The sequence below is a fragment of the Molothrus aeneus genome, chromosome 2 (assembly GCF_037042795.1).
Source record: "Molothrus aeneus isolate 106 chromosome 2, BPBGC_Maene_1.0, whole genome shotgun sequence".
NCBI lineage: Eukaryota > Metazoa > Chordata > Aves > Passeriformes > Icteridae > Molothrus > Molothrus aeneus.
This window is the reverse complement of record NC_089647.1, coordinates 107,629,910-107,653,749: the sequence shown is the minus strand read 5'-3', so window position 1 is coordinate 107,653,749 and position 23,840 is coordinate 107,629,910. Positions and strand designations below refer to the sequence as shown.

Sequence of the window (23,840 nt, the reverse complement as noted above, 5' to 3'; positions counted from 1 at the left end):
CATCCGAGGGGCCTTTCCTTTCGCCCAGTTCCTCGCTGCAGCGATACCGCGGCGGGGCCGGGGCTGCGGCCCGGGACCCCCCCAGTGCCCGGCCACACCGGGGGCTGTGGCTCGATCGCGGGGCTGCCGGGGCACAGCCGGCGCTTCTCCCGCTCCCGGGGCGGCCGAGGCCCCCAGGGAAGCCGGGGAGGCCGCTCGGGGGCAGCGGGAACCGACGCGAGGCGCTGCGAGCGGCTCCGGGCGCCGCCTGCGGCCGCTGAAAGTTGCCCAAAGTCGGCCCCGGCGGGGCGGAGCGGGGCCGGCAGGGGCCGCGCCCCCGCCCCTTCCCCGCGGAGCGCGGCCCGGCCTCCCCCGGCAGGGGCGGGCATGGGGCGGAGCGCGCCGCGCCAGGCCGGGCCGGGCCGGGCGGCGCCGGAGGGCCGGGAGAGCGGCTGCACCTGATACACCGGGGCGGGAGCGCGGCGGAGGAGGGCGGGAGGGAGCGGCGCTGCCGCCGCCTGCGAACGCATCTCGCCACCGTTAGACAGCGCTGGTCTCGCCGCTTCTCCCTCCGCCCGCCCCTTCTGCGCGGAGCTGGGCTCTCGCTCCTGTTCCCCTCGGGGCCGGCGGCAGCGCGTCCTCCTCGTCTCCCCTGGGCCCCATGGCTTCGGCCGGCAGCGGCATGGAGGAGGTGCGCGTCTCGGTGCTGACCCCGCTGAAGCTGGTGGGGCTGGTTTGCATCTTTCTGGCGCTGTGCCTGGACCTGGGAGCTGTGCTGAGCCCCGCCTGGGTGACGGCGGACCACCAGTACTACCTGTCCCTCTGGGAGTCCTGCCGCAAGCCCGGCAACTTGGACAGCTGGCTCTGCGAGTCGACGCTGCACAGCGGTGAGATTCGGCTGCCCCCGCTGCCCCGCTCCCCTCCGCCGCCAGCCCTTGCTGCTTTCCCCCTTCTCGTCCGCCTCCGGTTCCCTTGACCGCACCCCGGGCACTGAGAATTCTTTCCCCTCGCCGTGCCGTGGCTAACCCACCAGAATCCCTCAAGCTGCCTCTCCTTCACTCTGGTCTCCTTCGGGAGTGTATCCCAGCCCTTCCTGGGGCCAGTCCCCCCGGACCGGAGCAGTGCCCGGGGCCGTGCCCCGCTGCCCCCGCCGGTTCCCTGCCTCGCCCCCTGCCGCCCCTGGTCACCGCCCGGCTCCCAGCGCAGGCAGGAGTCCCCTGCCTGCACCTTTGTCCGCCCGCCCTCCGCACCCCTTCCCTTCCCGGGCTTCTTCACCCGTCCCCATCCTCCTCCTTCTCCCCGTCCTCCTCCAGCCTCCCCGAGCCGCATCTCGCCGGCGGTCGGGCTGGGGCGGAGGCGGCGGCGCTCCCAGCGAGCGGCGTGTGCGGGAGGGGCAGCGCCGAGCTCGGATCGTGCCCGGGGTGCGGGAGGTGTGAGGCTTCAGTGAGCGAAACGAGTCACATATGGTGACTGGTTCCCTATGTGCCGTGGTACTGTCACAAAAGATCCCGAGTTTGAACTAGTTTTGATTATTTTTTTCCGTGTGGTGGCTTCCCTATACAGTGAGAAACTGTTTGGGATCGAGTATCTTATACTGCCCCTCTGCCCCCATCTGAGAAGTCTCAGGTTCCGGAAAGTTGGGGCTTCCTAAACCAAAACCGGTTGCTACTTTGTCCAGAGTGGGGACGCCTGGGCTTGGACTCTCTCCATCACACCGGGTGTGCTTGTGTGTGTCTTTCTCTAGCACGTACTGATCTCCCCATCGTCTTTCACGCTCCTTTGCCTTCATGCCACACTCCCCGTTGTGATTTCTTGATGCTCATTCGTACTTCACCTTTTTAGGTCTTTGATCACAGATAGTTGTTTTTTTTAACGTCATTTCACTATTGCTTGGAGTACTTCAAAAACGGGTTGTGAATAATAAAAACAAGCTGCCTGTTGAATATTTTTCAGTAAATTCTTTTGTAGTGTGATAATTGTTTTGGTTTTCATGGGTGGTTTTATTTACTTTATGCCTGATAGCAACTTCTGGAGCCCCAACAGAAACACTGACAAATGCAGCCAGCCTCCCTCTACATCGTTTTTATCCCTGTCCATACACACACTTGCATTGATAAATCATCTTTTTGGATTGCTGTGCTTTTTGGGTAAACCGTTCAGGGACAAGATGTGTGTTTTGGGAGGGAAAGCCAAGGACTGACTATATTCTTGGTGTGTTTTGTTTTCCTGTGTTCTCTGAAGTCCTTGTATAGGTTCTGGGAAATAACTGATCTCAGTTTGAGTTGGAATTACACAGGTTCCTTTGCTGCTGTGCTTATTTTGGTTTTTCTGTCGTGTGCAGTAATATTTGAGGGTTAAAATGTTTTTTGGGGTTTTGTTTTAAGTAATATAAAATGAATTGTAAAGAAATGCATGTTTCAGTCAGTTACCAGGGTGTCTGCACAAAGTTTGGAGTGCTTTCTTTTCCTTCCCTGGTATAAATGGAAATTTATGTAGGAATGTCAGCTTCTATGTGTCTCCTTAGCAACGTGAATCCTTTGCCCCTTCTCCCTGTCTCCTGAAATAGTATCCCCTTGATTACAGAAAGACTTTTCAGATGGCTTGAATGAGAACCTGCTTCCAGTCCCCCCCAGCTCCACACGCTCTGCTGGGCTCCCCCCTCCATCCATCTCCCGTCATGCATGCGTGTGTACACACACACACAAAAGTGGGACGGGGAGAGAAGCAGGACAGCTTATGGAACAGCATAAAAGGACACTAATCTCTCTTGTTCCTCTCTTGGTCACCTGTCTGTCTGTGGGGATGTGGAAGATGAATGGATGAGGATGGGTAGGAATGAGATGTAGTTTTCTTTGGATGCTGTGTGTTGAAAATCTGGTCTGTCCTCTGCTGGTGCCTTCTTCTATCGTGCACAAATTCCTGCCTATCCGGTTTTATTCAAGTTTCTTAAATGAGCTTTACCCATTTTCCTCAAATACTTTCCAGTCTAGTATGATTGTTTTACTTGAGGTGACTGGGATAAACCCTTCACTTTCCTTGTGCTCAGCACAGAGTACTGCATTCTGACCAGACCTGAAATATGAGAAACTGCACTGTTTTCCTCTTGCCTTTTGCTACTGTGGTACAATTGCCATTGAAGCCAATAGGAGGGCTCCCACTAAGTTCACCAAGTTGGATTGGGCTCATATTTAAGACCGTTTTGTGTGCTGGCATTAATATTTTAAGTGCACTTTCCACCTACATTGTGAATCCAGCAAGCAGGATTTTGCAGATAGTGGAGAGCTCCCACAGGGAAAGCTCTTTTAGCTTGATACCAGTGCAGGCAGCTTTGCAGCTAGCTGTGAGAAGCAGCAGCGCACACAGGAAAAAAAGCATCTTCACCCATGGTTTTAAGAGGTTTACTTCATCATCCCTTGAAGGAGAGCACCTCAAGTGGCACCATCAAGGGCATGCTCACACTGGAAGCTGTTAAAGCATATTCAAGGTTTAATTAAAAACTTCTGTTGTAATTAGATGTAGGACCCCTGACTGCTGTCAGAAGGGCAACTTGATAGTGGAGAGCTGAAGGAAATGCACAGAGCATGGTTGCATTGGCTGTTGTAGCAGGGAATAATCTCATTTTTCCTGAAGCATTGCTAGTGCTTGGAGCATGTGTTCACATTCGTTCTTTCACTGTTCCAATGGCTTTTTTGTAACTTGCAAGTGTTGTTTGCTCACATACTATTTTTAAACTTGTGGAAGTACTTCACAATAATAATGGTTCAAGTATGTAAAATAGTGAGTCAAATTAATTTTTGTACACCTGAAAGTTATAAAATATCTCATCTTAATTTGCTTTTTTTTTTTTTTTTGGAGTCTTTAGGATCTGAGTAAATCTCCCACTAGCAGCAACTTCAGGAGATGAATAACAAAGTTGCCAGTGTGGAAAGCTTCATTATGAAATCTTGAAATTCAGAAATGCAGTTGTAAAGCTCTGAAGTTTCACCACCTGTCTTGGCATATAGCTGTTTTCTGTGATCAAAGCTTACCTTGGCTAATGCACAAGTTGTCTTTAGACCCACTGTATTTTAAACTTGTGTCTCTTTAAACAAATTTATTTTTTAGACCTTATTTGAAATGCATTATATCTCATTTGTGGTGGTTTATTTGCAGATTTATCAAGAGTTATATATGAATATTTATTCCTGTCACAGCATTAAAATTAAATGCATTCTGTACAAAACTGCCTGGTATATCTATACCGTCACAGGTACTTTTCTTCTTCCTGCAGATTAATAACAGTAAATTTGAATTTTTGCAACAGACTGCAGCCACTATGGCTCTTTAAATCAAAGATACACAAATGTAATGTAGAAGAAATAAAGGGCTCCATAGAATTTAACCTGCAGGTGAACATTGTCTATTTTGACTTAAATAGGTGTATATTCTATTCATAGAAAACAATGGCTCCTTTGCAGCCTTTCAGTTTATTGTGAAAACAGCATATATAAAAATACATTTGAATGGTTTTGATTAACTGTATTCATTTTGGTGAATGTGGGGTATATGGCTTTGTTACTTTACAACCTGTGGATTTCTTTATGCAACATTCAGTTTTCTTCAAGAATATTATGCCCTTTTACAACTGCCCATGAATACCTGAAAAACAAAGCATCTCCAGGAAATACATGCAACAGAGTCTCTGAGTCTGTATTAAACTTTGTGATGAGCAAACAATGAAGGTAAGCTTAGCCTGTAGCATAGTGCAGTAAACAACTTGAGTCTAGTTTTATGCTTGTAATTTTGTTCTAATTTGTTCTTAAAATAAAAGCAGCACCAGAGGCTGTTCATTCGGTAGCACTTCAAGGGGCTTAACCTTAATTACACATTAGATGCAGATATCTGAATTGACATGCCAGAATACTCTTGGATGGTATCTCCTTGTTCAGAATCTAAGGAGCTGTTCCAAGGGGAAATTGCTAGCTCAAAAGCAGCTTCCTCATTAGAAAATCTGGATCATTGCTCAGATTTGATGTTGACATGTATTTGTAAAAAGCTCAGCAAGGCTGGTAGTTTGCTATGAAATAACAGAAGAATGAATGTGATTTTACTTACCTGTAAAAAGTGGCTCATACAATCTAAGGAGGAATTAATGTTCCTTCTGGTTTTGAATACTGTAGTCTTTCATTTTGTGTATTAGCTCTAATAATCATCCCCAGCGCTGTATCTGAAGATGAATATAAAATCCAAAGCCATGCTACTTCACACTCAGTGTCTAAGGCTCTGAGCAGGCTGATCTAATTTTGAAGTTGAGTCTGACTTGAAGGTTGGCCCTGTTTTCCATGGGGAGCTGAACTAGGTGACTTCCAGATGCCCTTCCCACTTAAATTATCCTTGATTCTGTGATGACTGACACTCTGTTTATGCCTGATGCCTATCTGGCTTCTTCAAACTGTGCAGAATGCCTTGAATTGGCTTAACTACCCCTCACAGCAGCCCCTGATAGAATATTTTAAGGAATGTTCCCTCTCTTACAAATGGACCGAAGGCCATGGGAGCAGCAGATCCTGTTCAGTCTGGACCTTTTAGTATGGTGGAGGCTGCCATTGCAGCCACCCTTCTCCAAGCAGTAAAAGATGTGGTTAGAGCACATCTGTGATGTTTGTGTGATCAGGGCAAGAGCACCTCACACCTTATCAGTGATAATACTCTTAAAAAATAAATAAAGACTTGTAGCTATAGTGGGTTATTGCTACTGCTGTTGTTCATTGCAATTTTAAAATTAGTAATGTATCCTGTTGCTTTAAGTTCTGTTTATTAAATATGATGTCCCTGGAGTTAGGGATAATGCAAGAAGTTTTAATATTTGATGAGATTTTTATATTTAGAATTGCATAGAGAGTGGCCTTGCCTCTGCTACTGATTTGTGGCCCAATATGACCACATGGGATTCAGAGTAACAGGAGGAGTGGTAAAGTCCAGCCAGCTGTATTGCTTTATGTATTTCACTTGTTCCACTTGAAGTCATCATTCTGATGGGAAGTACACCTCAAACTCTTTAAAATGCTAATTGTTCTTCTCAAGGAACAATGGAATGTGTTTTGAAAGTTGCAGAAGATTGCCGTTTTTCTGGAAGAACATTGATAACTGTGGAAAATAGTTACTTCCAGTTCCAATGCATAGTATTTCAGATTGCTAAAAAGTAGTAGCTTTTATAGAAGAGGTCAGAAATACTGAGCTTACTGTGAAAAGCTTGTATAACACATCTCCCACACTTCTTTCCTAATGGCAGAGTTCTAAGAGTTCCAGGTTTTTGTGAAGTTCTCAAAGTTGTGGGTGTGTGCAGTTGTTTGAGGGTTTTTTTATTATTTTCATTGAATGAATGAATATACAATAATTAAAATGACATAGTAACAAGCAAATCTCAGAAGAATGCTGTGTATCCAATAGAGGAAATGCCTGAGTACATGCTGTACTATTCTGTGAATGAATTATAGATTACATGATTTTCTGTAATGCTGTGCTTGTCTTGAAGTCCTCTGTTGGCAAAAGCAGCGTGCAATGTGTGTGGCTTATAAATGGTAAAATAAAGATCTATATAATGGCACCATTTAATTTTTTATTTGAAGTTGTGCTATGTTTAAAGGACTTGGTGATTTTAGAAATAAAGATGGACCACAGAGCAGACATACAACATTCCTCATCCCAACCCACATCTCTGCAAAGTGTATATATTTCTTATAAACAAGGAATGCAAGCTTGATTCTTCAGGAGAGGTGTGTGTCCGTGGGCAGATGAGCAAGCACCTGCTGCATTTCAAGTTGCTCATGCATCTGCACCTCCCCAGGCATTTAGACCATTTTGTTGTCTTGCTGTCTCTTTCCCACAGCAGTAGAGTTGCTTACCATATTTTTACAGATAGAACCCAATTGTTCCCTGCTCTCCCAATGGCATCTTTGGGTGGAAGGTGAGGCACACTGCTTTCCATGGCGAGGTGAGCAGTCTGAATAGTGGCTGCTAGTTCTTCCCCCAGACTATCAAGCATGTTCTTTCCAGGCTGAGGAGGGTGGCTGGGGGGAGAGCACCTTCTGCCTGGAGCACCCTGCCAGTGGGGGCTGTTTGTTACCTTACCTGGAATAGTCAGCCTCTTCCTCTCTCATCTCAGTTACTGTCACCCTGATTTTTTAGGATTTTCTAAGCCTTCTGGATGTTTACATTCTTGTAATGAACTTTTTCACACATTTTCTGTAAATAACTTATTGTTTTGCATTGTTTTATGGAGGAGGAGAAATTTGATGAACTGTTGGTTTGTCCAGTGTCATTGGAGAGGTGGCACTTTCACCCTCCAATCCACTGTCACTTTTGGAAATCTATAAATGTTGGAGTCAGAAAATAAACTTCCCCTTTTTTACCTTGAGAACAGCAGTGTGTGCACGTCGTGTTGTTTCATGTCTTAGAGTGACAAGTTACCTTGCTCTTGAGAAGAGGAAAGCCACAGGAGGAGCCCAGGTAAGAGGATAGCAGCTTTGTAGGGAGCTGCTAAGGCCTTTTTCCCTCAAAGGTGAGAGAGCCTTGAGTCTGGGCCACCATCCAGTGATGGTCAGCATTCCTGTGCAGAAGGGGAAAGCTGCATCAACAGCAACAGAGCATTGGAAGGGACCAGTTAAATAAGAGGTTCTCTGGAGCAAGACTCAGATCTGGATTTCCTTGTACCTATTTGTTCATGGAGCTCATAAATCTTTTTGTGCCTTGGGTCCAACAGACAGAGGAGGGCAGTTACAGCATACCCTAGCAATCAGGAAATCCCACTGGGAAAAGGGGGCAGAGGTGTGAGGTTAGGAGTCTGGAGCCAGAGCTGGGAAGGAAAGGCCTTGCAGCTTCTGAGAAACTCTCTAGCCCCTGGGTATGGCAGCTAAGGAGTTCTCTGCCTTTCCTCCTTCACTGGTTGGCTGCCTTCATTATCCATTAGCATTCTACACCTCTGTAAGACACAGGGTCTGCACTGTTTTTTGGATGTCTCTCTTGTTCTCTTTTTCTTTGACTGATTCTAAGTGACTCTTCACTTGGCATCAGGAACACTACAACATCCTACAAGCCTCTAGTACAGTAAATGCAAAATGACTGATGCCTTATGTAGAGCCTCTGAATTATCCTTAGGAGGCACTTAGGGATTTTTGCACCCAGCATTAAATGCTTAAATTTCTCTTTGGGTGTTGTCAATGTCCTGGTGAATTGGAGCTATGGGAAAGTCTTCCTGTTAGTCCCATGGGTGTTGTGCAGCACTTGGGTTACCCAGGGCTTTGTCCCACATGCTGCTGTGTGTGGATAAAGACAGACTTAGGGAAAATGTCATGTCCTTCTTTATAACATATCTGTGACTTAATGTAGCTGTTTCATTTGTTTAAATTTATGGCTTTTAAAAGAAAGCCTTGGTGTGAAGTGAGTTCTCTCGAGGAAATTGTGCTTTAAACCAGAGCTGGCTGGTTTCTGTAGCTCTGGTAATGCTTTTCAAGTGTCTGAGTGACTTGAGTACCACATGCACAAGTAATTTTCCTACTTCAGAAAAATCTTACTCTCAATCCATAAAATAAAAAGAAAATACAAAAGCCAGAGTATGTCTGCAGCAGCCAGCACTAGTAAACATACTATACTAATCAATGAGCAGAAAATATTTATTGTCATTTTTGTACAAGGCTCAACTGTGAAAAGCTGTGGCTAGAGCAGCTTATGGAGGTTTGGTATGGATCTTGCCAGGATGCACTTGTGCCTGCAGAGTGCAGAAGTGTCCACTGTGGGATCCCAAAGGGCTGCACGTGCAGGCTGGCTCTGCAGGAGTGTGGACCCAGGAACTTCCAGGCACTGGGCTTCCCAGCTTTAGCCAGCATCCCCTTCACCCAGGGCAGAATTCTTCTGAGCAGCTCTTTGAAAGCCATCATTCTGCCTCGGGTAGAGGCTCCAGAGGTGACCTCTGTAGAGTAATTTGACGTGAGAACTTAATGGCCCCTGCTGTTCCACAGCTTTTCCACAGAATTCAGTGGATCTTCACCTTGCACAGAGGCTTCTGCTCATGATCCTGCTGAAGAAAGAAGAAATCTTATTGATCATGCAACCAAAGCACTTTTAGGAACTAGAGTTTGCCTTTATGTTTTTATATATCACTACACTTCTCAAACTTTTGTTGGCTATTTGATATCTAAGTTTGAATATGAAGCAATTGGGAATATCTCTAGCTATCGTATTTATTTAAGTTGGATTTTATGATACTCAGTGGGTTACATTTAATTTCTTATGTGTGGGTGCCTCAGGTTTCTCTGTTTCACACATTATTTCAAAATCATTATTCTTGATTTTAAATGCTATATTGCAATTTCTTAGAGTATTTATTGTCTGAGGGCAGGTACTTGACAAATAGAAGCATTGCAATGAATCAGAAAAACTTGAGTGTTATGTTTTTGTTTCTTACCAAGATTTTGTTTTGTTTAGAAGGTCAGACATTGCCTTCATCATGTAACAGCTGCATGCATTTTGGTACTTCAGCCTTTATGAGAAGACTTGTTGGAGAGCCATTGTATGGAAGAAAGGAATATGTGATTGTTTCTTAAGAAATTAATTCACTTCACATGCCCTGTCTGGAATAGCCCTATACACCAATGTTTCACATATTCCACAGTATGTTTCTATGCCCACCACTTCTTCTACTTCTTTTGCTTGGTAGAATATCATGTTGAAAAAAATATTTAATTTTGGGGTACCTTACTGAAAACATGACATCTATACTAGCCTTTTACATTGATCTCTCTTGTATTAAAAAAGGACCTAGTTATTAAAATAGACATTTCAGGACTTCGATGTGATTTCTTCTTCTTTTATGACTTTCCCTGATTTTTTCCTAGTAGTGAAGTATTATTTTGTCCAAGGAATTGAGGAAATAGCACTGCTCTTAATTAAAAATCACAGCTCAAAGCCTTGGGTCATTTCTTTTGGGGAAAGAAGCGAGGAGAGTTAGACATGTCAGTGTACAGTTGACACTGTGCCTCTGGGTCACTAAGAAACAGGCAGAATTTCCAAATAGCAAGGAGACCAAGCTGTCCCCCAGAAAGGCACAGACTGTTGTATGAGGAACTAACTGAAAATAAACTGTATCATCATGGTTTGGTGTTTTTTTGTTTTGGTTTTTTTTTTTAACTGAAGATGGTAATTTTAATAATTTTTTTTCACCAAATATGTATTGAAAATATATCTCAAGTGCCTAGGTTCATATTGATATATATTTCCAAATACTGAAGCCCACATTCCCAAACTAATGGGCAGATTGTTATAGTCAAAAATATGCAAACACTGTAATCGCTGTCAGAACTGCAGTATGTCTTTCTCATGGTTATAGACATTGGAATGCTTCTTGGGGATTTTCAGACCTAAAAATAGGATACATTAAGTGAGCCTTTTCTTAAGAAATCTCTCGAGTTACCTAATAATTGTCAAAAATGTCTTAATTCTAGTTTGCATGGGATAGGTGGCACTACTGGTGTAGTTCATAATGTATTGCTGAAATGGTGGAACACTGAAAAGATCTCAAGTTTATCTAAACCAATAAAGGAAATCTTATTTAGGCATTAGGTCACAGTGCTTTTTAAAGTCTAAAAATTTATTAACATTTCTGTGAGTTTTATTAGTTTTTTTACAAGTTCCTAATACTTTTCTTAGATAATAGATGTGTAGTTTAAAAACCTGTAGTGGTGTACAGTGAAAAAGACTGATGTGTACTCTTCAAGTGTAACCAATTGTGTTTTGTATGCAGATGAGTAATAATTATCATCTGTAAGGCCCCATTTTACCTCTGTTTTTTCATATTTCTATCTCTGTGAGAAAAAGCAGTCTCACTGAACTGCTGAGGCTCCTGAACTTACAGTTCTTATTAGTTACTTCTTTGCAAGATTGGTGCATGCCTAGAAGAGGTACAAGCATATTTTGGATGCTCTAAAGTAGGTTTGTGATGTTTATGTTCTGTGTACCAGTAGCACTGTGTAACAGAACAATCTCCTGAACCCATTCTGATGCTGTGTCCTGTAAATCACTCTTGGGTAGTCTGAGAAACACTACAGCTCTTTTTGTAGAAAAGCTCTGTTTGCTCTATGTGTTTATATTATAGATACTTGATTTACAGGGTGCTCTGCCTTCAGAGGTAGTGGTTCTTTGGATCTTTATTTTATTTTCTGCAAAGACCAATGGCCTGCATTTAAAAAAAAAAAAAAAAAAGTAAAAAATTGCTGTTAAGTAGAAGACCCATGCAGAATATTTTGCTTTCTTAGTCCACCATAAGCTTTATTTTGTCACCAGATCAAATGGCTTTCAGAATTGAAAGTTAACATTTTTTCCAAGATGACACAGAGATTTAAACATGTAGTTACTATGGCAGCCACTATAGGAAAGTTTAGTCCTATATTCTTCATGCACTAATGTCTGACCTTCACAATGTTCTTCAACCAAAGTCCCTGCAGCTCAAGGCAAAGGCTGTATGCTCCTGTGAAAGGGACTAAAATAAACAGGCAATTCCAGATGTGCCCAGAGCACAGCATTCAGTACCTGGTCCCCAGCTGGTAGTGGGGAGCAGTAAGAGCCTTGGTTTTGCCCTGCTGTCAGCATCTCTGAGTAGGTTGTCTTACTCAAGAAATTAATTTTGTTTATTCAAGGCAGTTCTTTTTTAGTTAGGAGTGTAGGTGTCTCCCAACACTCATTTGTCCTTTTGCCTCCCACATCAGTGCTATAGTAAGGTAATTTGTTTAGTTTTTAACCTTTCTAAAATCTGTATATTTGTCCTGGAAGTTAAACTTTATTCTAACCCTGCACTTATGTCATCTTTGCCTAATTTATGATCAGTTTTTTGGTGGTTTTTCCAGTGTGGTTTTGGAAAGCAATAGGATGCTTAACCTGTTTTTCCATTTAGCTGCTACTCCAGTGTCATACACATCCCTTTGCATTACAGTTTGGCACCTGATCAATGCCAAGATAACATTTAATATTTAATTATTTGTGGTGACTTTCAAAAAATTTTAGTTTCTGAGTTTTCCTGTCTGGCTCTTTGATTTATTTAATCAATTTTATGTGTCTTTTAACTTTGGTGTGATATGGATTTATGTGGCTGGTCTATCTGTGTAGTTCTCTAGTGCAAGGATTCCTTTCATATTGTTCCAAAGTGATCCATTCTGTTTATTTATTTCTGGGTTTTGTATCTGTAATGCACTTTGATATTGGAAAAATCCATTCTAAATCATCAGTACACTAACCTCTTGGAGTTTCTGAAGGCTCATGTTAATATTAAAAACCACTTGCAGAAACATCTCTGTCCAGTCCTAAAATCATATTTCCATCCCAATAGTGATAGTGTAGCAGTGGGACACACAACAAACTGGCATTAGAGATTTAGAGATTGCATGCTGATGATAGAATGAAAGATTGTTCCCAGGGGTTAGTCCAGTAATAAAACAAGGAGTAAAATAGTTTCAAAGGTTGAGTACCTAGTAATTAAATTATTAGTAAAGGACATGCCTGGATTTCTGAAAAGAATGAAAATAAACATGTGTACTTGCACAAACCCCCCTTTAAAATCACTTTCTTTTCAGGCAATGCTTTTATAGCTCTTCAACCCACTTTCTTCTTCTAATCTCCTTCATCTTTTTTCATGTAATATGTGAGGGCTTTTTGGTGATAATAGGTGCCAGCATTCCATTCCCAAACTCCACAGCTGCACTGTCTTTATCTTCAGCAGATTAGATTCCTCTTGAAACTGGATTCCTTGTTTATTTAAAACAGTGCTTTTTACTCATTCCCAAAAGACAGTGTTCGTTGTTGTTGTTTTAGTAACCTTAAGATACCTAAATTTAATTTGCAAATAATTATCTCATTTTCTGTGAACTTGGACATTTTATTCTGAGTATCATGTGACTGGTAGCATTTTCAAAGTAGTGAGATGCAAATGATCCATAGGTTCTTTTCTCATGAACTGAATTTATATCATCTTCTAGAACTAGTAAATAGTAGTGATAAGCAGTAAATAGTGATCTGATTCTTTTTCCTGATGCCTTCTACTGGAGAGAGGAAAGGTCTTAGATATTCTTTTGGGAAAAGAGACAGCCCAAAGCCTGTGCCTTTCTAAAGTCCCACAGAAGCTCTTAAGTTAGATTTTGGATGTTGTAGACATGAATCATGGCCATCAGCTTACAAATGGATTCTGATTTATTTGATTTAAGACTGCAAATATGTTGTTTATAACTGCATCCATTATATATCAGAATAACTAGAAAATAGTCTGGACAAGTGCAGAGGTTGATTTTGGGGGAAGAAAAACTGACTCCTGAGGATAACTGGCATTTTAAAATGGGCTTGGTATTTGACTGGGTCTGCAGCTAATGATTGTTACTGCCTTTAGAAATTCTTGACTTCCAGCTATCTTTTAGTGTTGAAAAAATGTATATATATATATATATATTTTAACCTTTGAGCATCTCCTCAGTTTTGTTACTCATACTGTGTGGCCTTGGTATTTCCCAAGGGACAGGTGTGTATGATGAGGCTCCGTGCATTTCCCTTGCTGTGTCATCCTGATCAACTCATGCAGGGGTTGGAGTTTCACTCTCTTTTGTGAGAAAGTTACAGCAGACTGAGGGGCAGCTAACCCAACGCCAGCTGATTCTGAGCCAGCCTCAATTTCTCATTCTAAATTGGATAAAAACCAGGGGACCAAATTACTCAGTTTTACTTGAGACAAAATCCCGGCGAAGCCAACTAAGGCTTGAGTAAGCGTGGGAGGTTGTGGCACTTTGCTTCTGAGTTACATCTGTTTTATGAAGGTGATTCACTAATTAGGGGAAAAAGAAATTCAAGACACAGCTCTTTATTTACTCAAGCCTCGATGCAGCCTCTGTGTTCCTCATATTCTCTTGTTTCTGTCAGGCCTGTGGGCTTGTTTTACTGAAATTGTATAATTATTTTTTCCCCTCTTTGTTTTTTCTTCCCCTTAGACTGGCAGATAGCTACTCTGGCTCTGCTGCTGGGTGGGGCTGCCATTATTCTCATAGCTTTCCTGGTTGGGCTGATCTCCATCTGCGTGGGATCTCGGAGGCGGTTCTACAGACCAGTTGCAGTCATGCTCTTTGCTGCAGGTAAGCCCTGGCATCATTAAAAAGATTTCCTGAGAGCAGCTGGACTTTCATGGAGGGAGATATGCCTCATTCTGCATACTAATCCAGAGGTGTTTGGTTACTTCTTTCTTAACTCCAGTGAGGTTTCTCAGGCTGTAAGTACTGCACAGCATTGATCATTTTTGCAGTTGCACTATTATTAGTTCATAAACAATTATTTATTTGCATTATATTTATTGTTTTATGAAGTACATGCAGCAGGAGAAGCTACAGAGGATAAATCTCAAAATACCATTTTTAATCTGTGACTTTGTGCTGCTTGATGCCCCCATTTTTATTCTTCGTGCAAAGCCATTTTTATTTTAATGTTCTCTCTTTTGCAATTTTAAAACAGGGAAATTAATACCCAAAGGTGAACCCTGGAAGCTCTACATGTGAAAATAAATAGGATTATCTTTCAAGGTGTTTATATATGCTCCTGTGCCATAAGGAATTAATTTTGTTGTGTCATCTCACTTGGTTATTAATTTAACAAGCTGTCACAGTGCAGTCCCTGTTTGGTTTTAAAAACACAAAAATGGAACAGTTTATATAAACTATCACAAAATCTTAAGGGAGACCTAAGACTCTGAATTGTCTGTAAGACTGGTCCAGTGAGGTACAATTACAATATCAAATCATCTCCTTTTATATATATTCTGGTGCTTTGGGGCTTTGTCAGCATGGATGTTTCAAATTCTCCTGAGATTCACCAACCATGGTTTGCCTTCATCCTGTCACTCACATCTGCAATGGAGCCAGCAGCTTAAGCCCCTTCTGATAGCCCGAAATGAAGAGGATGACAGAACCTTTGGGATGTATTAAAAAAAGCCACTTATGAGGATATGAGAGGATGAGAGCGTGGAATTGGAGGGAGTTTGGGATGAAGCAGAACTCCGGGAAGGCTCCTGCTGCCCCCTGCTGATAACATTGCCTTGATGGAGCCAAGCCCTTCAAGATGCACTTTTATGTGCTCAAGACACATTCCTAGATTGCATTTCGTTTGCTTTTAGGAAATTAAAGCAACCTAGGATCAGATTCCCTGAGTGAAAATCGTCTGGTTTTGTTCTGTGTGTTGCATTGCTTGCTTGGTTAAATGAATAAAGGTACTGGTGCCATTCTTTTAAAATTCAGTGTTGATTCTGAGGTTTATAAGGTATGCTGGGCAGGTAACTTTGAAGGAAATGGGGTTATGTAATTTTTGTAGTTTGGCTTTTGGTTTCTTGTTTGGCTTTTGGCTTCATTTCTCATAACATCGTGTAGTAACTTGATAATTATTCAGCCATACATGCCTGTCTTGCTGTGTTGCTCATTTAGTAAAGTTTGTACTAAAAAGAGAAATGGCTTTCCACAAGAAAAGATTTCCTCAAATCCTACTGTTTCTCTTCATGTGCTCTCCTCTGCATAAAATTGCTTCTAGTCTTTACTACAAAAGGTTGATGGTGAAGGGTTTTAATGCTTACTTGAATCTAAGAGGAAATTAAATTGGTTCTTTAGCTTATGATGGTGTTTACATCTTCCCTTTGCCTCTGTGTGTGTGCATGTGCATTTTGAACAGCCATAACCTGAAGCATATGAGAGGAGAGATGATGAGCCCAAGACAACCTGCCCCAGTTTTCTTCATTATCTAGCAAATCTGAGGAGAATCCTTTCAGGATTTGACACTTACATTGTTAGAAGACATTTCCTGCAGATTTTATCTTTGATGTCAGCAATTGTAGAGATGAATATGGATGATGTGTCTTGAAAGAATTATGGAAAGAATCCCCCACTGAAGAGGGGAAGGTTAAGATTGTAGCAGCTTGTGCCTTATGCAGCTTTCCATAGATTCAAGCCTTCATCTGTGGATTTCACAAATCTTTCAGGATAAACACCACCCTGACCTGTGAATGTGCTGGCAAGACCAAATATTCTGTGTAACTCTGGTTGGGAGTCTATCAGCTGCCTCTGGAAAAAGGGCACCGTATGAATTTCCCAGAGACGTTTAATGATGTGTGGGTGTTGGGTAGAAAAGGTCTCTGTGTGGAAGAAAGGACAAAATGGAAAAGTTATTTCCAGGTGCTTTATAAGAGTCTAAACAGTTGGCTCCAGGCTGGTTTTTTTCCTTCAAGTTTTGATTTTTTTTCCCCTCAGCTTCAGGTTTCAGTTAGCAACTCTGTAGATGAGGGAGAAGATTGGCTGACTAGGACTGGAAGAGATGAGAAAGAAAGGGACCAAAAAAACCAAAATTCAACCTAGATGCTGAAAATATGCCAGCAAGTAATGAAAATATGTGAATGTGTCCTCCTAGAGCTGACAGTATGTATTTTAATGTTGAGAGGTAGAGGAACACCTCAGGAAAAATGTGGAGCAGATGGAGAGGCAGTTGCAGGAAATTTTGCATGAAGCCACCTTGGCTTGTGTGCCTCTGTGCTCTAGGAGAGTCTCCAGCTCATGGACCTGCTGGGGTGTCTTAGAGCTCATGAATCAAACTGGCCCTCAAAGTGCAAGCTCACAAACTTGTCAGTGCAGGAGTTTCATGATACACTTACTGTTTAACTAAGTGCTAACCAAGTCTAATTTAGGGGCAGAAATAGGAAGTGTGCTTGCTGAAAGTCCATAAAAGAAACAAAAGAAAAATTAAAGATGCTTGCCTTTTGGTGCTGTTTCAACAATTGTGACAGTGTTTGGAAGACTATCCTGGGGACATTAGAGAGCTTTTAAAGCATTTCACAAGATACTCTTACATGCAAGATAGGGAAAACAGTGGCTAAGTGAAAATATTACAGGTAAGAGAGTAATATAAAATGGTGGCAGATAATAATTGAAGAATACTTAAGGAGGTATCTTTTAATTCTGATAGAGAGAGCACAGTTGGATTGCATCCTTAGTACTGTGCTATCACCTATTTTCATAATGATGTAGAAGACAGAATGAAAGTTTACTTGTCAAATTTTACAGTGGAAAAACATTTTGGAAACATTGAAAACCAGAATTTGATTTCGTGAAGTTGATGGAATGGTCTGAAAAAGTAGGACTGATTTCAGTAGAATGTAGTGCAGGTTGCTACAGGGCAGCAAAAAGAGTCATAATATCAAAGAAATACTGTTGGGGAAAATACTCTCTAGGTTATGTGCTCCAATCTCCTTTTTGAGGCAGCATGGTCACTAACACTGACAGTTTTGTCTGGTCCAGTTTTGAAGAAATTCAAGCATGAAGATGTCACAGTCTTTCCAAGCATGTTGTCCTGGGCCCTTACTGCCCTCCTTATGATACTTTTTGCCTTGTTGATGTCCATCCTGACTCTGAGATTAGTGTCCACTCTCATTACTGCCATCTTTCTTGGCACTGAAAAGAGGAATATTTTTTTTTCCTATCATTGTTACAGCTACTTTTTCAGGTAATCTGTGAAACACCCAGCACTTATTAATGAAGTGCTTTATTGATCTGAAATAAGCAGGAGGTAGAGAACAGAAGTGCAGAACTTACTAGCCAGAACCAGCATTTTCATAATTACAGATAAATTAGAAAGCCATATCATAAGTGGGGTTTTTTTTTTACGTCAAAATTTATAGTCAAACATTTGGACAAAGAAAAAAAAAAGATGACTGAAATTATATTTTCCTACTTTTAAAGCATTTCTTATGATTTCTGCATGTTTAATATGATGAGTATGTATAATTGCTTACATTTCATGTGAATGGAATAAAACCAGTATTCCTGTTCCCATATTGCAAACATCATAGTGCTTCATAAAAATGTGTCTACATTTGAAGAGAACAATCAAGTTTGAGATGATTAGTCTTCTCTGAACAGCATTTGAGTAGCAGATTTTTAAAGATTTCCTTGCAGCCTGTTTTTTCTGCAGGAAAAGACTTGTGCTTCTGAAGAAAGATAGTACAGTAAAGCACTTCCCTTAGCAGGTCAGCATAGCATGGAATTCCTGTAAATTCATTAGAAACAGACCAGGAGTTGCAAGCATTGCTTTCAACATCTTTTGGGGTCATGCTGGTCATTTCTCATAACTTTGCTGACTGCTGTCTCTACTTGCACAGCTCCCTTCCTGCTCTACAGGGAAAAACAATGACAGAAGGCAAAATCAGTGCAAAGTGATGACAGTGCTATGGAGGGTGGCTGCTCCCACCAGCCACTTGCTGCCAGCACTTGCTCTGAGTTCTACAATAGCAAATCTGGATCAATAGTAGGGAAAGCTGGAACCCTCACTATGGAAATGTCAAAAAACCCTCTTGTGTGTGTTGCTGCTTTAGCAACATGTTCCTCTTCCAAGAGAATCACTTTTTTTTTTGGTTGTGTTTTGACAAGTCCAATCTGTAGATTGAAATTAAGCATACTTCATATGTTACACTGTGGAAGGTGGAGACTTCCTTGGTTTGCACTTGACACAGACACACATGGAGCAGTTTCTGCACTGACTCAGCAGAGATGCTGCATCCCCAGTGCAGGAAGGCACTAAAGAAAAACTCATCTATTTCCATACATTTTCAGAAATCCTTTTTGACCTTGAATGGTCTTAAAGATGTGCCTGAAAGCTGAGCATATGTTGAGGTGCTTTTGGATGCAAAGATGCTCTCATTATACAGAACTGGAATGCATAATCTTTTCATAAGAGTAGGTGCTTTTCCCAGTGTACCCTGCCAGAGTTTCTCAAACGTTGCACAGTATTTTGTGAGCTGACAGACAAAAAATTATAATCAAATGGAATAATATTAAGTAACACTTCAATAAGTGTATAATTAAATAAAAGTCCTGTGGATTTTGATATCCACATCAGAAAATCCACTGTGCAAACATTGATTGTCAGTCTCAAGTAAGTGTCCAAAGACTACTCTGTAGGCTAAGGTGGATGAGCTGAAATTTCCAGTGACTGCCTTACAGAGTTTTATCACTGAGGTTCTGATGAACATGGGGTATGATCTCCCCATAGCAGCCCTGTTCTCGGGACAGGTGAGCATTTGTCTCCAGGGCTAATGAAAGGGGCCAGTTTGCAAGGCTGTGTGTGTGAGTGAAATGGCCAATGTTTGTCTGTGGATCTCAGTGCTATAGGAAGTATTGATTTTGAAACTTTTAATGTTTTGGATTTGACCTATTATCTTTTTTCATCAAATAGTATTTCTGACCCACCCCCTAAATTCATAATAGTTTGCTGGCTTGAAGTTTAGTGACTGATCAAATTTTATAGTTTCCTTGGTATTCTGTGCAAGAATGCCATTAATTCTTCTTGCAGAACACAGTAATGAATATGAAATATGTGATTCACTGAGTCTCTACTGAGCACAAGTATATTTCACCTATGACAATGAATTATTTCTAGGCTAAGTAAATTATTTGATTCTCAGCAACATTTCTTAATATGTATTCTCGCTTCTTGTTTTGACTTATTTATAATGGCAATAGAACAAGTTTTGCTGTTAGGGAAGGAGTAATGACTGCAAACTAAAATACAAAGGAGAAACAGAAAAGAATTTGGCAAATACTACTCTCACTGTTTATTTTGTGGACATTTGAAGGATCATCATTATATCACAGCCATAATATTTGTTGATCAGCAAGGGAGTATGGAAGAGCTGCTCTGTTGTCTGTGAATGAAATGAAGGTGATTTAAAAAGGGCAGCACTTACAAGCTAAAACTTTCCAAAAGCATTTTAAATGTGAATTTCAGTTATTTGATATTTTCTTTGTTTTAGGGAAGCAAAATAAGGCTTCTTCTGACGTTTGTATTTTTTTTCTCTTTCAGTTGTTCTCCAGGTCTGCAGCTTAGTCCTTTACCCAATCAAGTTCATCGAAACGGTCAGCTTGAAAATATACCATGAATTCAACTGGGGCTATGGCCTGGCATGGGGTGCAACTATATTTTCATTTGGGGGTGCCATTCTTTATTGCCTGAACCCTAAGAACTATGAAGACTATTACTAAAATCATTTAATGAAAAGAAAAATTAAAAAAAAAAAGGATTTCCCCATCTTTTCTAGCTCACAGTTTTTTTAGAACACTTGTGGAGCACCAAACAGTCTGCTCTGTTGATAAAATAGCCTTTGCCTTTTGGGTGTGAACACTGTAACCAGCTTTTACAACCATTTAGAAGAACTGCAAACACTAGGATTGCTGATCTTTCATAGGCAGATGCTGCAAGCTGCTGATACATAAACTTCATTTTTCCTGACAACAAGCAAAAGGATCTACGTGACAGCGATCATTGTGAGAAAACTAGTTGGAATGAGAATGCAATGACTGCATCTGCTATTGCCTTCAGGGGAGCAGCTGGTATGGGCTCCATTTAGAAGTTTCCCTGTAACATAGAGGATTCAGATGTCTGATAAGCAGGCAATGGCATCCTGTACAATAGGCTGAGTTGGCCCCTTGTTACTTGCTCAAAAGCACTCTTAAGGAATTAGTTGCAAGGGACTGTGTTGAGGGCAGTGAATGTAACTGGTTAATGACTTGTCTAATATCTGCATTCAACAGTCTGCTGGTAGAATAATTAAAAAAAAAAAAAAGAAAAACCCAAACAAGCCACCAACCCACACAGGATTTCATGAATTAGTAATTGACATCACCGTGCCAGCTGTAGCAGATTGTTGAAGGAAGTCCAAACCCAGAGACATGTGCTTCTGACTGTGTAGTTGGAAGTTGTCTCAGCTCTCAGTGTTTTGCTGGAGGGGTGAAGATAAAGGGGAATAGAAAAAGACCTGTTCTGTCCCTGGGACATCTAAAATGTGTGAATGAATTGCAGTTGTCCTGAGTAACCATTTAACTTGCAAACATTGTCATGAAAAGAATGCATATGGAACAAGTTCAGTTATATTTTTGAAAGGTATTTGTTAGTATAAATGAATATATATAATGCAAATATATATGCAGAGGGAGAGAAATGATTCATCCTAAAATTGTAATATGAGCTGTGATGCAGTGGTTAAAATACTAACTTTGTACACATTCTTGAAAGTCTTGGATTGGTACCCTCAATTTTTATTGGTGTTACAAAATAAACACACAACGGTTTGTCTTCTGTATATGCCCTTGTACAGACTCTGTGTTATGGGAAATGCTTAAAAGTTCACATCAAGTTAAGGTAGAACTCGACAAAAATAACTTCTTGCTATTCCATATGTAATATAATACTTGCTAAAAATTCTTTTCTAAGGGTGTTGCAAATTTAAAAACTGCCATTTTTTAAAAATCTGCTTAGGTTGTGAGTGTCCCTGATCATCAATACAGCTAAGACACCATTATGTCCATATTAAAACATTAGCACTTCAGGAGGTAATCTCTTGTTTTTAAAAACTGAGTTTCTAGTGGACTCTTTGGTGATTATGTACATCTGATTACTCCTGACTTAGTATGTTTCCCACTTAAAACATCCAGAGACTGTACTCATGAAATGAAACCCAAGATAAAATAGGGAGAACCTTCACATGAATTTAATCCGCATCACTTTTATTTTTGTTTACAATTTGCTTATTTGGATATTTTCAATTAATTATAAGCATATTTTTATACAATTGTAATCTTTAGAAATAACTATTTTTTTTATTGGAGAAATTTAAAATATATTCTGTGTGGACCTCTACACAAGCAGATATGCTGGGGTTGCACATCCACCTCTACACAAACGGTTTTGCTGGTTCCATGGAAAAGGCTCCTGAATTACTGGGTGTTAAGATGGCATCTCTTGTGTTTCTGCTGGGCCACCATCTCCAGGGTGCTAAGGGTCTGCAATGACCACAGGGCTGCCTTTAGGAAGTCACTGTGCAAGTATTGCTGGCTTGTGGAGATGGTTTATAAAACTCTGGCATGCTCTGGAGTTCAGTCTTTACTACTGTGGCAGAATATTCCGAATCTGCAGTGGTGATTAATTAGATTAGACGGAGCAAAATGACAGCTTGACATGGAAGAGACTGCATGGAGATGCCTGGAGAACAAAAAGGATGAGAGGAAAACTTGGCTCCAGTTATTTCACAGGCACCAAGAGAGCATTTGTAACTCTGCTTTATTTCCTGAGACTGACTTAAGGCAGATATTCACTATATAGTTCACTCAGTATTTTTCTGAACAGCTGTGTAGTTCTGCTTTTATTTAGCAGCATGGAGAACATTGTAGTTTGGCATGGGAATTAGATTAGTGCAGAGAAGCCCACTGTGAGAAGATGTCTGTACCTTTCTAAGGAGATGGTGTTTTGGGGCCAGCATTGTGGCATTTTGTGCTGACAAGAAGGTACAATGCTGAAACCCACGTAGCCACTAATTTATCAAATTGTTTTTCTTTATGTAGAGTTTGAGTGAAAGCAGCTGCCAGGCCTAAGGCAGATGCAAATGAATGGTGTGTGCTCTGCAAGTCACTGGCTGTTAATGTGAAAGGCGTTCAGGCACAACAATTTACAAACGTGAATGCCTAAAGACAAGGTTCTTGATTCACAGTTGAGTCAGAGATCTGATTTTCAGTCCCAACATCTGCTTTTCCTCTTGAAGGGGATGCAGTCTATTAGGACCCACCTCAGACTCCTCAGGACCTTTGTGTTTGGGCATTCAGTACGTGGATTTAGGTACCTACCTTTAGCTTAGGTTGCTACTGCAGTGTCTTTTTTTTTCCTCTTTACCATTGCAAATTTTGACAAGCATTATGTTTCTCAGAACAGAACTAAAGGTAAATGCAACTTTGTGCTGATTCTTGGGGGTTTTTTTAGCCACAAAAAAGATGCAAGTCTGTGTCCTGAGTGTACGTACGACAAATTAATAATTTTGTATGTTGTGCTTGTGTCATGTCACTATTGTTTCAGTTGTTTGACTTTATCTCACTGGCAGAATGATTCTCTCCCACAACAAATCCATTTTTTTTCTTCCAAATATATATGAATAAATATATATATATAGCAAACTTGCAAGCAGGGCTAGTTATTTGTATTTTTTAAGCTTAAAGTATACCGTCCGGTGCTGACAAATACCCAGCACCTCTTCTGGATTTCTTGCACAACTTCGTTTAGCTTTTGTAAATTTTAAAAACAAATATAGAGAGACCTATGTGTTTGAAATATAAATGATATATATGGATTAGCATGTAACTGTATATTATTAAACATGCAATGAACTGACTGGTAAGTGAAGTCTAATCTTATGGCTAGCAATGTAATTTATTCAGACTGTATTTTTGTACAGCGCAGTGCACACTAACCTATTGCCTCTGTGTCCTCGATAATGCCTAAAACTGTGCCTAGAAATTTCATTTATGTCTTTCAAAGAAAAGAAAAAAAGATGATTAAATGCTTCATGTTGTTGATAGTATTGGTTTTTCTGATGTTGTTCTTTATTTATTTTTGAGAAGTGTATGGTATGTTTATTAAATGAATCCATCAAAATATGGTTCGTTTTAAATGGTCATTGTTAGCAGGGAAAGACTGATTTTTTTTTTAATCTAAACTTTTAAGTTTGCAGTTTTAATACCATTTCTGCATTTCACGATTTTTGTAGCTTACATAAAGTTTTATGTGAAAAAGTAACTGAAATAAAAAAAAATTGTTACACTAAGAAAATGTGCCTGTTTTACTCTGAATAGAAGATGTATGCAGCTCAGGTGGTGTGGTTTACTGAGGAGGAACAGGCTCCTTAGGCTAATGAATATTCCTGGTATTCAGTTAATTACATGCTAAAGGAGTCTTACCAAAATACACAGAGGGAGAGAGGGAGAGATGGAGGGGTGTCATTGGCAGGTTCC

At 40.9% G+C, this 23,840-nt stretch overlaps 1 protein-coding gene across 1 annotated transcript; it reads left to right on the top strand.

Moving 5' to 3' along the window:
- The first annotated feature begins 435 nt into the window (after positions 1–435).
- On the top strand, positions 436–23,487 carry TMEM47 (transmembrane protein 47). The gene is made up of 3 exons (XM_066545466.1): positions 436–866; positions 13,977–14,117; positions 19,870–23,487. Exons 1-3 carry the CDS (start codon positions 641–643, stop codon positions 20,046–20,048), a joined length of 546 nt encoding a protein of 181 aa, XP_066401563.1. The 5' UTR covers positions 436–640; the 3' UTR covers positions 20,049–23,487.
- Positions 23,488–23,840: the final 353 nt, after the last annotated feature.